This window comes from Plectropomus leopardus, chromosome 15 (genome assembly GCF_026936395.1).
Source record: "Plectropomus leopardus strain MGB_pleo_1.0 chromosome 15, ASM2693639v1, whole genome shotgun sequence".
In the NCBI taxonomy this organism is placed as follows: Eukaryota; Metazoa; Chordata; class Actinopteri; order Perciformes; family Serranidae; genus Plectropomus; species Plectropomus leopardus.
In genome coordinates, this window is record NC_142190.1 from 15,128,838 (window position 1) to 15,146,156 (window position 17,319).

General features: G+C 37.3%; 1 protein-coding gene across 1 annotated transcript in view; it reads right to left on the reverse strand.

Moving 5' to 3' along the window:
- The window catches only part of slc22a4 (solute carrier family 22 member 4), a 30,139-nt gene extending 14,642 nt beyond the window's left edge, over window positions 1-15,497 (reverse strand). The window contains exons 1-11 of the mRNA XM_042499560.2: window positions 14,985-15,497; window positions 14,351-14,454; window positions 14,104-14,258; window positions 13,105-13,276; window positions 12,700-12,826; window positions 11,848-11,948; window positions 11,475-11,689; window positions 11,056-11,238; window positions 9,833-9,968; window positions 7,401-9,309; window positions 5,954-6,359 (exon numbers count right to left, since the gene is read on the reverse strand). Coding sequence (XP_042355494.2) covers window positions 9,252-9,309; window positions 9,833-9,968; window positions 11,056-11,238; window positions 11,475-11,689; window positions 11,848-11,948; window positions 12,700-12,826; window positions 13,105-13,276; window positions 14,104-14,258; window positions 14,351-14,454; window positions 14,985-15,392 — 1,659 coding nt within the window. The 5' untranslated portion in view covers window positions 15,393-15,497 and the 3' untranslated portion in view covers window positions 5,954-6,359; window positions 7,401-9,251. The remainder of the gene's footprint in view (window positions 1-5,953; window positions 6,360-7,400; window positions 9,310-9,832; window positions 9,969-11,055; window positions 11,239-11,474; window positions 11,690-11,847; window positions 11,949-12,699; window positions 12,827-13,104; window positions 13,277-14,103; window positions 14,259-14,350; window positions 14,455-14,984) is intronic.
- Window positions 15,498-17,319: the final 1,822 nt, after the last annotated feature.

The window sequence follows — 17,319 nt, forward strand, 5'->3', positions numbered from 1 at the left end:
CCTGCTGTACTCCTATGATATTGTAATCCTTCAACTGACACACATAACAGGTGATATATATGTTAGAGTATATCTATGTGTATGTGTCACAGTATATCTCAGTGCAAAAGGTTATCTGAGTTAGCAGATCACTGATAGCAACATGTGCAGCACTCAGGGAATGAGGTACAGCCATTCCCTGCACTGAGGTATGGGTTATTTAACCAAGTAGATACAATGTTTATCTTATGAAACAAGAAACACATTCACATCCACATTAATTCCTCAACCTGTTTCCTGCTGTATGTCTTTAAAGTGTTTAAGCCAGTTTTCTTTTAATAACATGCGTTGTTTTTGGATATTTAAATATTATCAATGATAAACTGTGTCAGTGAACCAGTGTGTAAGACTAAATCCTTTATTTGTTTATCAGAAAATGACCTTTCAATGGAAATGTCTTTGTGCTGCCATTCCAGCCGCTGTGGGTGCGGCCACAGGTGAGGAGGGTTGGCACTATGAATGACATGGACTCATAGCAACAACAAAAGCAGAAAACAGGAAGAAAACAGAGAGAGGTGATAGTGCTGTACGACCTGTTCAAAAGCATACCACAGATTCTGTTTGTTTGTTTTAAAAAAGCACATACCTGTGTGGTTTTCTTGTGCTTTGATTGGTTTGATGCCTGCTACTAATCCTGACCTCAGGCTAATTTCCAGAGGGTATAAGTGGGAACCTCCCTGCTTCGATTATTTGTTGCTGTATATCTGCATTGCTAGCCCTCATCACTTGCAGGGTGCTCAAATTACCACTTTTCACATCACTTAGACACTGCTGGTTATGGTTTTACAGCTTTATCACAACTCTGCCTGCGACAAGCTGAAAGGGTGCATTTCAGAGCTGCCATGCAACATCCTCTATTTTTTCCCATCACTTCATGTTAATGCAACAGCACCATTTCAGATTAAAATGGGGAAATTTTAGGAATGTATAGTGGACATGCGAAAAAAAAAAGAGCCGCACACTAAGAAAATATAATGGCTTAACAGCAAATTTCTATTTCTAGCCCGCTTGCTGCAAATCATGAGAACATTTGCAGAGAAACATTGGATGACCAGCTTTTAATTTGGCTGTGATAAACAGAGCCCCAATATATGCATCAAAATATCAACCAAACATGATCACACTACCACCTCGGGCTACAGTCACAAGGCCTAAAAGCCAAAAGTCCCCCCACCTTGTGACAGACAGGGGTCATGAATGAAGAGTGGAAATTCAGGGCCAAGTGATCAACTCATGCACTACATATCTCCCACACAGTTCTCAAGTCTGCTGTATTCAGATAAGAGAAATAAAACTGCCAAACACATGGTGCAATAAAATAAGGAACTGCTGAGTCAAGAGCTTTACAGTCTCTGTGCAAGGCTCTTGGTTTACAGTGTGACCTGCTACAAACCAGGGCCTCGATTTCTGATAAATCATGTGACTTGAAAGAAGGCAGAGCCATGCAGTTCCACTGTCTGACCAGGTGGTGTAGCTAGCAGGAGAGGCTGAGGCATTTCTAAGAAATCTGCCACAAATTAGGAAATCCAAATCTGGGTTTCTAACCTCCTCAGCCCCTCCCTGCATGAATACACCAGCTGCACTGCACTGGAGTATTTTGGCATTTTCTTTTAAAGTAGCAGCTTTGTATGAAGCCACCATAACCACAGCATTTACAAAAAATCATCTGAACCTGTCATTGTGTTTTTCTGATGGTTACTTTATCTTCAGGGAACTGCATTAGCTAGTTTCTATTTGATGAACTGCTTGTTTTGTAAATGAAAATACTGTTGGAGTTGCATAAAAACATATGAGGGTTCTGTGTGTTAACCCCATTGAAACCTGGGGCATCATTACTGTTCTAGTGCTGCCTTCAGATGCCTCTCACAAGTATGTAACCTTTCAAAAGCATGGGCAATGAGTGACTTGGTAAGAAAGTATTCAAATTATAGGAAAATTGCTGGAAATTAATAGATTTAGATTTTTTTAAAGTTTTTTTTAAAATTATTTTACAGAATTATTGTATTATTAAGCACTTTAATCACTTTTTACAGATAATCTCCTTCTTTTTTCACTATTTATTTATTAATTCATTCTATTTTCTTTGCCATTTTTTTCTCTCTTCCCTGATTGCCTTCTTTAAATGTTTTTGGAAAAAAAAGACAATTCATTAGTCTGTATCTCTTAGATAAATTCAATCACAAAAAGTCACAGGAAATCACCAGGAAGACATACTAAACAAACACTGTGACACCCTCTTCAACAGGGGCATTTGAGGATAGGGTGTTTAAATAAAGTCCACTGATTTCCTGTACAAACCAAGATTTTAATCATGTTAAGACACATCACAACATGCTGGGAGACTGTCCTATGAAACTCAAAAAGCCATATGAAATATGCATCTTGTTTGTGTGTAGGTCTTGGATAGTTTAGCAGTAAAAGTTTTGCTATTTACCATTCTTTATGTACATTGCCCAGAAACCCCATTAATCATCATTAAAAATGATCAGATAAAATGCTTAATCTAGCCCCTCTCAGAAAAAAAAGAGGCGGGTTTGACGCTTTCTGATATCTTGCGTCCCAGACGGTTGGAGGTTAAGGGACTGATACAACTCTGGCAGGAAGGCTTGAATTTGTGACGCCACTGGGACATAAACAACTTCAAGCTTGAAAGGTTCAAAAAGTCATACAAAATCACAAGGAACAGTTGTGCAGTGACTTAACTGTCCTATTGCAAGCTAATACAAATAATCATTCAGTCGTCTTTAATGTTGCATACTCTGTCTCACAGCTGCAAAGGAGAGATCATTTCCAACTTGCTTTTGAAGACTTGAAACTCAACAAAGAATCTGTGGCAGCCTGTTATCTTTTAACCTCGCCATGTCTGATCTAGTCTAGTAACTGGTGATGGTGGATAACAGAGGTATTTACAGCAAAACAGATTCCAGGGAAACAACACAAAGGCAGAAACATTTGTATGTCGTGACAACTAGAATTGAAGCTTTTATACTAGGAAGTACCTTTAAGTCATCTGATTGTCTTTTTCTGTGTCAAGGATTTGCCAGGTAATGACATGGGGAAATCTGTCTATGTTTATGATATCTTGTAGCACTAAAGTACATGTTTGTTCAGCACAAAGGCTTCTGTAATGCTGTTATGCAAACAGAACCTCCTGGTTGGCTGGGTTCAAAATAGATCAAGTGCCACTGCCCCGGTTTAGAAGATTCATTTCCTGTTTTTACAGTGGGAGTCTTAGATCTGCAGGTTGTTTATGATAAAGTATGTCTATGGTGAACTGTCAAGGTATTCTCTTCTCCACATACAATCGCACATATGCAAATCCCCCAAAAATGTGCAATCAGGTCAGCAGTCAAGTTTCAAGGTAAGTAAATAAAACAAGGCAAGCACCTGGCCAATGAGTGACACAGAAACAATGACACTTCCTTTTCACATGCCATTAACAGAGTGTAAACACCAGATACCAGATACACATGCTAAGTTCATCAATGTTATATTAAAGTCTTTGGCGCCATCTATTGGTATTTTCATGACACATTATTCCTCTAAAGATGCACCAATAGTGACATCTGGTGTTCATTCATGAAACCTGATGTCTTGACACCAGACTGCACAGGGGATCAGTGTTACATAAAGCACTTAGATCATGAACTCAAATAAAAAGAAAAAAAACAATACAAACAATGTATAAAAGGATACATTCCCATCCTTTTCCCCTTGATCACCAAACTGATGATCCCTTACTGACATTTTATGGATATTTTATATTATATTCAATGCGTAACAATAACTGTACAGAACAACTGATAAACTGCACAATTAACCCAAATAGTGAACACAATAACTATTTCTCCTGTGAATATTGCATCAGACTAGTTTTCCTGTTATTTTTAGGAAACTTTAATACAATAAATAAATATTATAATATAATATAATAAATATATATATATATTTTTTTTCATGTTTCTAATGCAGGATGAGGCTGTTCATCAGAGTGATGGTTCTCATAATAATGACTACAATGCTAAGATATAGGTCAAATGTATTCATTTTTAAAAGTTGTCTGACACCCCTTACAATTATGAACGCCTTGCAACCTCCTGTAAAGTTTTGGTGATCCCTCGTGGGCTCCCAGGTTGCTAAACAGTGTTGTAAAGTATCAAAAGTACTCATTTCGAAATTTCGACAACTTGGACTTTTATTGTAATACTTTAACTACACCTAGGTGATCAATCTTATGCATTTCTACTTTGACATTTTCAATGTAGGACTCTTACATGTAATGGACTATAGATTGCACAACTGTTACTATACCGGTGTTAAGGACCTGAAAACTACATTCATCACAGTTGATTTTGTTTGGTACTCAAAACCCAATCAAAAACACGGTTGATATTGTATTACATCATACTATACCCTACCTAAAGAATTTTGGTTACCAAACACGGTACCAAAAAAAAGGCATAAAGTAACACTAAATGTATATATGAAAGTAAATGTTCTTTCTGATGCTGTTATGGATACAATTCTAGTATACACATTGCAAATGGGAATAATCAGATAAATGCAACTGCGCAAAAAAAACAAAAAAAACAAACGGATTTAAAGATGTAAACGGAAAAGTTGAAGGTCAAAAAATTTTTTTTTAAAGTAACCACCAGCCTGAAGGGGATCTAAATTCATACAAGTTATTCCTAGATTCCCGAATCCCAAAACTACTCTAGTTTTGGGATTCGGGTCATTCGGGTCATACTCAAATTTGTGATGCCATCAGCTATGAGATCTGGACCTGCCTCATAGACAATAAATTTGGAAAGACCTTAAAGGTATCTCCACAGGGATGTTCTGAGTATATGGACACATTTTCACAGCATAGAGCTCATTTCGGTGTTAAAAAAAGGAATCAAACATTCTGTGAATCCACAAAATCAGTCTCCCATTCACTGTCTTTGGAGCAGCTCCAGACCTTACGCCCCTTGACATCACAAGTTTAAGATTTCTCTGGTCTCTAGCTTTGGGAGAGAGTATCTAATGTTCACAAATATTGACTGAACTTTCCAATGCTGTGGAAATAACTTATTGGAATGCTGAATTTAGGTGTTTTCCTTTCCTTTCTTTTCCTTTCCTTTTTACTAAATGGCCCTTGGACCTCTGATATGAACATTTACATGTATTAAAGATTTCCATTGGCTTTCAGATATTTTGTGGAATAAACGTGAATAACCACTGAACATGTATAGTAAGACACACTGTTGTATGTTGCCCATGCGTCGGACGTATTTGGCGACCTCTAGTGGCAGTTCATGATATAGCGTTTACATTACAGCCAACCGTGCAGATGGGAGCAACAAATCAGGACCAGCCTGGGCCCAGCCATTTAAAGCATTATATCATTATGTCTGAGTATTTATATTAAAAGGATGAACATACATTTGCTATTTAGATCTTTATTACTCAAAATGTCTATCAAATATGCAGCTGCGATATTATAAAAGCCAACGTATGCCATCAAAACAAAATACGCGAAGTGGCTTTAATCGTAATAGTACGCTAAAATAAAGAGAGGAGGCACTAAATAAAAGATGAAAGAAGAACTAGAAGAAAAAAAGAGGAGATAGTCTAGGCTGATAAGACTGTATTACTGTCGTTTCCGCACTGCCACTATGTCATTTTACTAGATTCTGTTTAAAATAGATACAACAGCTCGATAAATGTACAGAGAGACTATAGCTTAAACAGACATTTTAAAGCATGATTAGACTAAAGAAGAGCTGAACTGGCTTTACAACCAAAACGCGTTTCATGAGGCGAGTTTCTTTCTGTTTTTTTTTAAATGTCACAACCATCTCCCTCTGCGGCTACTGGTCGTAGCTGAAGATACAGTATAGTGCTTTTGAATATAAAAGAGTAAACTTACCTCAAATTATGGAACCACGGATGTGAAGCGCAAAAATAAAATCCAAATGTGTTGTGATCAACGTTTAACAAATCGAACAAAGAGAAGGGCTCTTGTCTGGTGTGCCAGCACAGTTCAGCTGCGTAGTTTCACTTTTACTTCAGTCAACCCTTCAGGCGAAATTAGCAACGTTAATTCACAGCTGCTACGAGTCTGCATGGCAGAGCTCACTTTACACGCATCTTAACTGGGCCTACTTTACAGTGGAACTAGAAACTTTAAATGGAGGATTATTTATTTTAAAAAATACTAGAACAGTAACAGTTTATCTATTTATTTTAATTTTTAAGCTTGCCTGGTTGAGTTGAATTGAAAGTGACGGCAGACTTTTCACGGAAACAGATGACGTGTCTTCGTGGTACTTCCCCTAAAAAACATATTTCCTCCTTAAATGGAAAAGCTCCTCTCAAATCACAGAAAAATAAGACAATTATTCGATTTTCCGCCCAAACCCTTTGACTGACTATACTTTTTATTTGGAGACCCATCCTTGTACCACTATTTCTTTTTTGTTTTTTCCCCATCCGTTTGTTGACTTTTGGTATTTATACTCTTCATGCATGCTTTTGTCAGATTTCTTTTTACATGTAACATTACGATTTGCACATGTTACATATATCGATACAAAAAACAAACAAAACGAATTAAACTAGGCATGATGCACTATACTGGATCATGTTTACCGATATCCGATATGCTGATATATAATATTGCATAAGGTCAACAATTGATGGCAATATCTACTTACTTCTACAACTAGCCTACATCATTTTATGCATACTCCTATCGTGATGGTCCACCATAAGATGGAGACATAAAATTCGAAGCTTTTTAGGGTATGTATTATTCATTAATTGTGGAAAATAAGAAAAACACTTCATCTTAGGGTTGTCGTTTTACATGTTCATTTTTCATTTAAAAAAAATCAATTTGTGATATTGGCAGAAATCAGCATGCTGGCAGACTCTGATATTTCATTTTAAAGCCAATATCTCCCAATGATGTGCCGATATTATTCTTCATCCTTAACTCAAACATAATGTAGCTATCATGTAAATACATTGGGGACATATATTCTGAAACCTCAATTTCTGAGGCTTTTTAGTTCCATTCATTACCAGTTTTTGAATAAATATAAAATGCAGCCAGTTTACTGTTGATTGCACAAACATTTTAGTGAAAAGCATCCCGGTTTTCATAATATAATTTGCTTTACCCTAATCTTAATTTTCATATCTTTGCCAAACTGAAAGCCAAACATCAAAATATATTTTGCTGGGAAATTAAACCCCCCTGTGGAAATATATGGTTGCTCTACAGTCTTAAGACTGTATGTCCTGTCGAGTTTCATTATCAGAAATAAACAACCTAAACACCATCAAAACTGAGCCGGTATTTGAACTCCTACCTGGTTGAAGAAGGCAGGCCGCACACAGACTTCTTTGTTTCATCAATCCCTGTATGTTTATTTCAACAGCATAGAGCTGAATCCAAAGCCTAACACACACTTCATCAGTAATCAAGTCATCATTCCTATCACCTGCATTGCCACCTCTGTCTGCTTCTTGTGATGGCACCATCTTGTGGTGAATTGAACTAAAAATACATCAATCCATGCATAAGAGCAAACCAAAACTCATATTCCACTGTGGTTTCACATTTTACAAAAAAAAAAATAGTTAAGCTTAGCTTGTATGGAAACATCTCAAGTCAGCTCTTCATTAAGTCTATGACGTGGCGATATTGTGTTTATGTATCCAAACTGTTTCACTCATCAAGAGAGCTATATTGCTCAATTGCCAGCTCACTTGTTGCAATGCTCTTTGTCTTTGACTTGGAAGTGTAGACTGGACTAGTGTGGCTGTGGTACTGAACATGTTTTGGTACAGGAGATCTTGTCTCCCAATATTGCTTTCATGTTCTGAAATACAAATTTTCAACTGACATGAGTCTGCTGTTAAACCAATAGTGATACAACTTCATGACAGAGATCCAGGACATTATATTGAACTATGAATCAAACTACCTGAATGAAAAAGATGATTGTACACATTTTAAAAAAGAAAAGGAATTTCATGTTGTTGTAAAAGTCCAGTTCTGTAGCAATATAATAAATAAATAAATGTGAGTGGTCACTAGAAAAATAATAATAACCCATTGATACAGCACAGTTTGTGAAGGTTTAGGTTATTAAACACTTGACTGAATTGGTCTTATGTCATAAAATCAGAAAAAAATCACCCTGAAGAAACTCAAAATAGAGTACATAGAAGGCAGCTGAAAATCAGTAAAACTAAAAATGATAGAAATAATAAAACCATTAAATCTCAAAACCTTAAATCAAGTCATATACAACATTTTAAAATCATTTCAGAAGGGCAAAGTGTAGCATAGAAAAAGTTTCAGGGCCGTATCAGGAAACTCATAGCCAGTTGAAGGCTACAGTGAACATATACATCTTTTGCTTTATTTTAAAAGTATTTAGTGTGCTAACTTCCCTGATATCCATAGGTGGTGTGTTCCTCAGTTTTGGGATGTACCTTATTGAGAAAGGCAGTATCCCCAGTTTGTTTTTTGGCTGTTGCTGGGAACCTCAAACAAACCAGCTGCAAATGATTGCACTGTTCTTGGAGGGAAGTAGTTAACAAGGAAGTTAGCAGTGTAGCTTGGTCCTACCCAAGCTGGCCCTCCATATAAAGAGGAAGATCTTGAAATCTATTCTAAAAATTATAGGAAGCCAGTCCAGAGCAGCTAAAACTGGACTGATTTAAACAAATAAGCAAACAACCAAAAACAAAACAAAAAAAAAACTGATTTCAGTATTCACACTTCTTTCATTGAGGCAACATGTGCCAAAATGCTGATTCATGTACTGGAATCAGACTTATGAGTGTATATGGTTATGTGGTTTTCCCATTCTGCAACATCTAAGTGCTACCGGTTTTAACATGAATTTTTTCATAAACAAAGTATATGCTTTAACAAACAAAACTAAATCCCACAATCAAAAAATAAAATAAAACATATAAAAACACACGGTCTATGATTTTCTTTGTCATAAATTAAGAAGTGAAAAAAGTTTCTCTTTGATTAATCGTTTAAAAAGGGGATAGACAATGTGCTTCGCAATTAGTTAAATAACAATAAAGGGCATTTCAAACAAAAATGCATAAATCTAACTCACATAAAACAAAAGGTTTCTGTAAGCAAATAAGGCTTAATATTTGCTTCAGGAAATACAATCAAAAATCAACATTAATTATAACTTTGATTCTTTAATATCTCCATTTTCAGCTTCATCTTTTTTGCCTTCTCTCCTGTGAAAACATTGAGGGGACATTTAGTTACAGTGTAACAGCAGTGAAAATAAAAAACATTGTTCAAAGGTCACCCTAACACTAAAGACAGTCTGTCATCTTGCACATGTAAGAGCAACAAAATAGTGAATGATTAAGTTATTTTATGAGCCAGATACACGCTAACATCAATGTGCAAAAATGTAAACAGTAACCAGTAATGTAGACTGTTCATTACAGGTGAGTGCAAGCATTAAAAGATCTGCACTGGGACATTCATTTCATTTGTTTGCATTTCATTATTGGATCCCAGTGGTACGACCCAATAATGATCTGAGATAAAATAAAATAATCACAAAAAATAGATATTTCTCTGAATTGTGATCATATAGTAGTGAAAGAAGACTAACAACTTTTCACTAAAGCAGCTTGTCAAAATTTCATTCTAACTGCCAGTAGATGAAAACAGTCGTAAAGCTGTGATGTTTGCAGTGGCTACATCTGTGACCAGTAAACATGCAGTATGCCTAATGTGTAAACTCACCTGCATATCTGCTGCATTTGTGATATAGTCTCTGGCAAAGCCTTCCCATAAGTGTCTGGAAGCAGGAAACACAAGGCAGCACCAAAAATGGTCAAACCTCCCATCAGGATGTATGGGAGTGCCTTGTAGTATCGTCCTGCAAAAACAACAACAACAACAACAACAACAACAACAACAACAACAAAAAACAGTGAGAAAGGCCAAGAAAACTTATATTACACACAAATGGCATTGAGTTGCTGTTACACATGTACTGTAGGTGTAAATTTGATTTAATAAAAAACAAAAAAACAAACCTTTATGTACAATGGCTGTTGACAGAAACAAAAAAACTAAATCTTGGGGTAAAGAAAAGAAACCTAGGGACTTCTCACTGCAATAAGACCGCAACTAGAGATCACTTTTACATCGATCATTGACTGGTTATTTTCATTGCATTTGAAATTGCTCAGTGGCCACAATAATGTCTTCAGTCAACCAATTCGCCAGATAAAAAGTTTGCATTGTACGTTTCTGCAAACCACAGATAGAAAAACAGTTTTGGTGGCAAAATACGGCTGGAGCAACCATTGATGTTAAAAAAAACAACCTCTTTTCATGGCATTACTCTCCTAGCAACAGATTACTAGGAAATAACCATGTTTTGGTCTCAAACAGTGGTTTGCACTTTGGCAGGCATCATCCACCATCTCAGTCTTAACCCTGGCCTGTTTCAGTTTACTTGTTTTGTCAGAGTAACAGTCTAAAACCTTTAGCATTTTAACTTTTTCAATCAGGCACTTGACTACAGTTTAAAATATGCACTTTATTATCTATTGCACTCTTTTTAACTGCTGCTCAGTGTCTTTTAACTGACTCTGTTTCTATTCATTATTTTATTTTGCACACTGGTCAAGAGAAACATTAGTTCTCTCCACTGTGTGTGTTCCTACATGTATGGATAGGATGACAATTAATAAACTTGAACTTGAGATGTTCGATTTACTGTCATATATGACAAAGTAGAACGGCCAGTTGTCACATTTGAGAAACTGGCACCAGCGAGTCTTTGGCATTTTTGCTTAAAAAATGACTGAAATTATTACTTTATTTCTGATTAATTTGCTGGCGCTTAACTAATCTGCAACTCAACACTGCAATAAAAGTTAACATAATTAGAATTTTGGGTCAGAGAAAACTGCCCTGGTACAGGCTTGGTGTTCAAAACAGAAAACTACACTTACCCAGATAAATGATAAAAGGGGAGATGATGGTTCCAATACGAGCAGCCATGGAACAACACCCCATTGCTGTATTTCTGATAACAGTGGGGAAGAGCTCTGATGTGACGGAGTACACCACACAAAATGCAGATGTTATGGCAAATTTTCCCAATATCTCTAGGACCACAGGCAAACTCTGTAGATCTAAGGAAAAAAAAAAAACTTAAATTACAGCAAATGCTAAAAATACTGAAAAAGCCACAATGCATAGCGTTGAGACATTAAAGAGGTAAAGGAAGAGGAATTGAAAAATAAACAAAACATAGAATGAAAGTAAGATACTTAAATGATTTTTTATATATTTTGATGCATACACGTTTTTTTGTGTTTTGATGGCAAAATTTTGAATTTAAACACGTTAATTGAAAGTAAAGCATTACCTGTTGGGATGAGGTGGACACAGAGGATCATAACACCTCCAACAAAGAGTGTAGAAGACTGGCAGAAGTGCCTGGAGCAGTACCGGAGCAGTAGCAAAGCAATTACGTAAGCCGGCACTTCCACCAGTGCAGAAAAGAAGCAGTTTATGTAAGGGTCGCCGTTCAGGTTCGAAGTGTTGAGGACCAGAGCAAAGTAGCTAATGGTGATGATGATCCTGCAGAGACACATAGGATGAGAGGCGACAATTTTGGTTGCATCTGAAAAAATATTGTTTATAGCAGACACTTTTCAATTCCAAGGTGGGCATCAGTTGTGTAAACAATTGATTGTGATGCTTACAGGATTTATGTCATGAGGAAATCGTAGACATACCAGAGAAATGAACACAGTAATGTCATAGAGAACACATTGCAGCTGCTCACAATGACAGAAACGTTGTATTTCTTGTCTTTCATAGCCAGTGCATCATCGATCTGGGAAAAAAACAAGAAGACACAGTTGCAGCAATAACAAGTAAAAAGTAAACCATGTGCTTTTGTTGAGCATTAGTTGCCATGTGCTTTTTTTTTGCCAAAACACAATGTAATAACACTTCGTGCTTTCTTTGACATAGCAGCATCCCAGAACAGCAGACACCACAGGATACCTACAGAGCCTTGCCAGTCACAGGGACTTTTGACAATATTTGGTCAACAAATGGAAAGCTGCTTCTTCAGGAAATTATATTGCTGTCTGAATGGTGCAAAGGCACACAGCCTCACATTTTTTTAACTTAATTTGTATAATGATGATAAAAATAAATATCAAAAACACTAATGAAGTCCTTTATGTGATGCTATTTCAGTTTTAATTCTACTTTATCTCACATCATAACTACAAACTATCCCAAAAGCTATGACACAATTTCTATCAAGATACCAAGTTTTACGCTGCCTTATTCCTCATTTAAATAAACTTCCTCCTGTTTGCAGGTGCTGAGCTGAACACCAAAATATCACACAGATTGTCAGTGCTTATTTAAACAGTCAGTGTGTTGCCACAAAAATAACCCTGTGTGGTACAATAAGTCACTTAACAAAAGCTGGCTAAACTGAAATGTAACTCTTAACAAACAGGACAAAACAAGAACATGACAAAAGTTTTGTTTTATTTTAAACAAATTAACATTTTATAATGTCTGAGGCACATGTACTTATCACGTGTTAAAAATATGTAGTAGCCTACCTCAGCTTGGGTGAAAATGGCCTTTGGAGCCTCTATGTTATTAATCTTGGCAGCGTTTCTCAGTATGGCCTCAGCCTCCTTCACTCTTCCCTGATAAAGCAGCCAGCGAGGTGACTCTGGGACTAACCTGGAGGGTTGAAACAAGGATACAACATTATTAGCAAATTCACACAGAGATTTATACTACAGCGTTATAAAACAGTGTGTTTTGAATTTACACGAGAGAAGGCCTCAGTTATGAAGATTAACTCATTAGTTTGGCAAATGCACATCTGGTTAACCACCACCTATTTTGCAGAGGCATGGGGTGCCACTTTCTTGGAGTTTCTACCTGCAGGTTCCTTTGCAGTATAAATATTCTATGCAACACGCAAGCAATTTAAATGTTTATAGAAATATTCTCACCACCACAAAGGGATGTAGATCAGGCCAGAGGCCGCCATGGGGATCAGCAACAGCCGCCAGTCACGGAGGAAGTAAGCCACAGCTGGCATTGCCATGTAGCCCAAAGCTGAGCCCATAAAAACCCCAAGGGAGCAGAAGACCACTCTGGCTTTTTGGCTGAGAATTTCTGTACCTGTGGCAGTAACAGACAAAATTAGAATTTCTTAATATAAACCTGTGAATCAGGTTTCTGTCGCAGTTACATTCAGGCAAATTTAGTGTCAGATTAGCGCAACATGTGTGCACAAGATTATAACTTTTATCATGTGCACACAAGTTATTATTTGTGGTAACACATTATTGTCTTGTGGGAACAAATTCTTATACTTGTGAAACATATTATTTTGTGCACACAGTTTAGCCAATTATCTTGTGTGAACAACAACTTGTGTGCACAAGATAATAATTTGTTCCTACAAGGTATTTCAGTTGTGTGTATAAGACAAAAAGTTGTTCCCACAATATATTTAAGTTGTGTGAATAAGATGTTAATGTGCTCTCAAAAGATATCTGTCTTATTCCCACAAAATAATAGTTGTTATCTTGTACGCACAAAATAATCATCTTTTAGGAACAAGTTATTGTGTGCATACAAGTTAACCAATTATCTTGTATGAGCAAGATAATAACTTTTGTGCACAAGATAGTTGCTTTTCTCCACAAGACAATTAAGTTCTGTGCACAAGACAATTAAGTTGTTCTTACAAGATGATTAAGTTATGTGCAAATTTAAAAAAATTACCTTTCGGGACATAAGGGGCTTTGACCATTTGTACCTTACCCAAACATATTAATTTTTTTTTTCACCTTGGGCCCTTATGAGAACCGAGATTTTCATGGGAACAGGATTATTTTCTTTTCTTTTACCAGTAATGAAAGATGGACCATTAGAACAGACAGTGCCTAAACATAACCAGTGGTGTCAAAATTGCATGTTCCAAATCCTCAGTGGAAACAAACCCAGCACAAATGCAATGGTATAGTTGGAGTATCCCCCTCCACCAACGAAGAAGAAAATGAGGGTGAAGATCTCCCAGTTTGGGGAGAATATCTGTGCTGTGATCGCCACAGTCTGAAGAACGAACATGACAAAGAGTACTAGTCTCCTTCCAAACCTGTGTAAGAAATAAAGTTTAAAGTTGAGTGAGTAATTTTATCCCTGTCTGGACTCTTAAAATTTGCATTTAATACTGTGTAAAGTACAGACCTGTCGGACATTTGGCCTGTGAGAAATGCTCCAACAAGCACACCAACATATTGGATAGAAGTTGCCAGCGGAGTTTTGTATGCATTCTCACATACCAGGTCCCACTACAAATTCAACACATTTTATCACGCTTTTAGTTATGTCTATGGAAGTTGTGAAAAACTGTTTTACAAAAAGTTGGAAAAAGTGTAGATTCAACTTTTGTGTTGACAGTAAATTTGACAGGTACATTTTTAAATCCTTTAAAGTACCTAATCAATATCATATCGCAGTCGCAGTAGCAGCTGCAGCGGTCACACTATTAATACTGGCAGTCAATCAGCCTTATTGAATGTAAGCAGCAATGCTATCAGTAACGTAGAGCTATAATGGTGGCAGCAACAATAAAATAGGTTTGTGTAGTAGCAGAAGCATTATTAGCAGCAATCATCTCAGCTGGCACAGGATGTCAATATCACGTCAGAAAGATGTTAGAAAGACGTCTGACATTTAAATTTTAGATGGAATGAAAATTGGGTTAACAATATTCTTTATGTCTCAAATGTTGGAATTTCACAATATAATAACAATTTTGACATCTTTGTGGAATCCTTGTAAACATCAACAAGAAGTTAATTGATGACTTATTGCTCACCTCTGTGACAATAGTTGACTGGTAAATGTCTTTGCTGTATGTCCACCCGTCCAGACAACTCTCTAAAGGAATAACACTCAAATTCACATCCACATTTGGGATCATTTTGTTTTGAGAGTAGTTCCTGACAACTTCCAGGTTAAGCCTTGAACAAGAGCTGCGCTTTTCAATGCCATCAACTGTTTCCAGTGGGATGGTCACATTTCTCCATGTCTCACTGATGCTGTAGTTTTCAGGGATGTAGCACTCGTGAGGTGGAGTATCACCTACAAATACTATATAGCTACCAATGAACCCATTTGGGATGATGCTGATGGCCAGTGCTAAAAAAATCTTCAGCTGAAAAGGTCCCCAAGATCCAAGAAAAGATGTGATGCTGTCATAGTCTCTAATTTTTTTGCTATCCATTGATATTCAAAAAAGACAAGAAGAAAAAAAGACAAGCAGACACTATTGGCACACTGACACAAGACAGAGTGTCTGCTTGCCCCTGCGTGACATGTTTATGACCCATAACTCAGAGCTCCTTTTACCTGAGTCCAGACCTTCGACTCTGCCCACTCCACTGAGATGACGGATTCCTCTGGCATCAAGCCATCACAAGAAAAAAATGGTTCCTTGACTGACAAAGTAATCTATCCAATAAGCACTGTGGAAGGACTAACAAAGACTAAAGTTATTGTCAGGCTGTGTGCAACAACCAAAGAGAAGAAAATTAATGACAAACACAATGGACAAGATAGACTCTGCTATCACGGCTGTTCTTAATCGACATGTCTTCAAAATATTGTTTTTGTTTTTACTTTGCCTCACTCCACTCTTAAAACTAGACTTTGTGGGCAACACTACACATCTGTGTAGACTTAAAATTACAATTTTGCTCTCCACATCATTCCCCAAGGGCAGGCCTTTGTTTCTCACCTGTTGTCTGTTGCTTCTTCTGTCCCGTCACTCTTGACCTGCATTTCGCCGATGCGCCGAGCCGTGCCAAGCCGTGCCGAGCCATGCCGAGCCATGCCGAGCCGTGCTGAGCTCCGCTTCCGGCTCTATCTCCTGGCAACTGGAACGGGATCTCTTCAATGACACCATAGTTTTTTTTATTTGAAAAGAACCAAAACCAAACAATCTGGCAAAAGCACTCCTGTCTTCTACCTCAGCATTTAATCAGTACTAAACCCCTTCCTCATTCTCTCCAACTACTTACATTTCCGGACATTACAAAGCACATCCCAGGATGACTCTCTGTTTGCATCTGAATCTGGCCAGGTGTTTAAGAGCTTCTGGTTCCACCAACACTTCCGTCAAGTTCTGTCTTTGTCTGGCATCTCTCCCACACATTACTCTGGACACCGCAGCAGCGTACCAGAACACTTGATTCAGATCATGGGCCAATGGTCCTCCCAAGCCTATCACCGTTACATCGGTTCTGACCTAAGAGATCTCAAATCTGCTTTGTCCACTCTTAAAAAAATGCACATTTTCTGTCTGTCGTGCCCAGGAGCCACAGCAGATTCCCCACCGAAGCTTCCCCACTGAGCTGTGGCTAGTTTAACCACCTTTCACATTGTGACAAGCCGTTAGGATTTTAGGATGTTTCTAGGACTGAAGGACATTAGGGGGCTAGTTAGGACCTGTTGGGGGTGCGGGGGATCCTCCACTGGCACTTTCTTGATTAACAAGCTCTATTTTGATGCTGGTTTATGCACTCTGGCACCTTATGCACACTCAAGGTACAAAAACAATTCCCGGTGTGAATCACTTTATTTTTATTGTGATTTACAAAATGAAATATCATTGCTATTTATAGTTTAATTTAGATCTTCTCTATCAAACTTAAGTCATCATAAAGTTAGAGTCATTATATAAAATGTTATAGAACAGCACTGAAGGAAACCTTGAAAAGGAAGTTATTCAATGTCAAGGAGAGGTTAAACAGTGATGAAGACAGACAATGTGTCATTTACAGTGGTGCTTGAGTTGTGTATTGCGGGTGGTTTGAAGATGAAGCAGTTATGACTCTTTTGCTTGGCTGCTCATTTTTGGTCTGTTAGGAGCTGGAGGACCAAAGTCCGGAAATATAGCACCCCATGAGGAGAGCTCTTTTGTACACACAAACTTCTGTGAATGATTCCAGATCTAAACTCATTTTGTTATTACATGCAGTAAGCTCTAAAAGTCTCATTTCATCACCAATAACTCTTGTGTGCCAGGAGTTAAAATATATGTTCAGTCACATGATATCACTGTGTTGATAAAATATCTTTTCAACCAGTTTAATTATTGGTATTTTTTTAATGTGGTTTGTAATGCGGTGATTCTTATTTCATTACTGGTT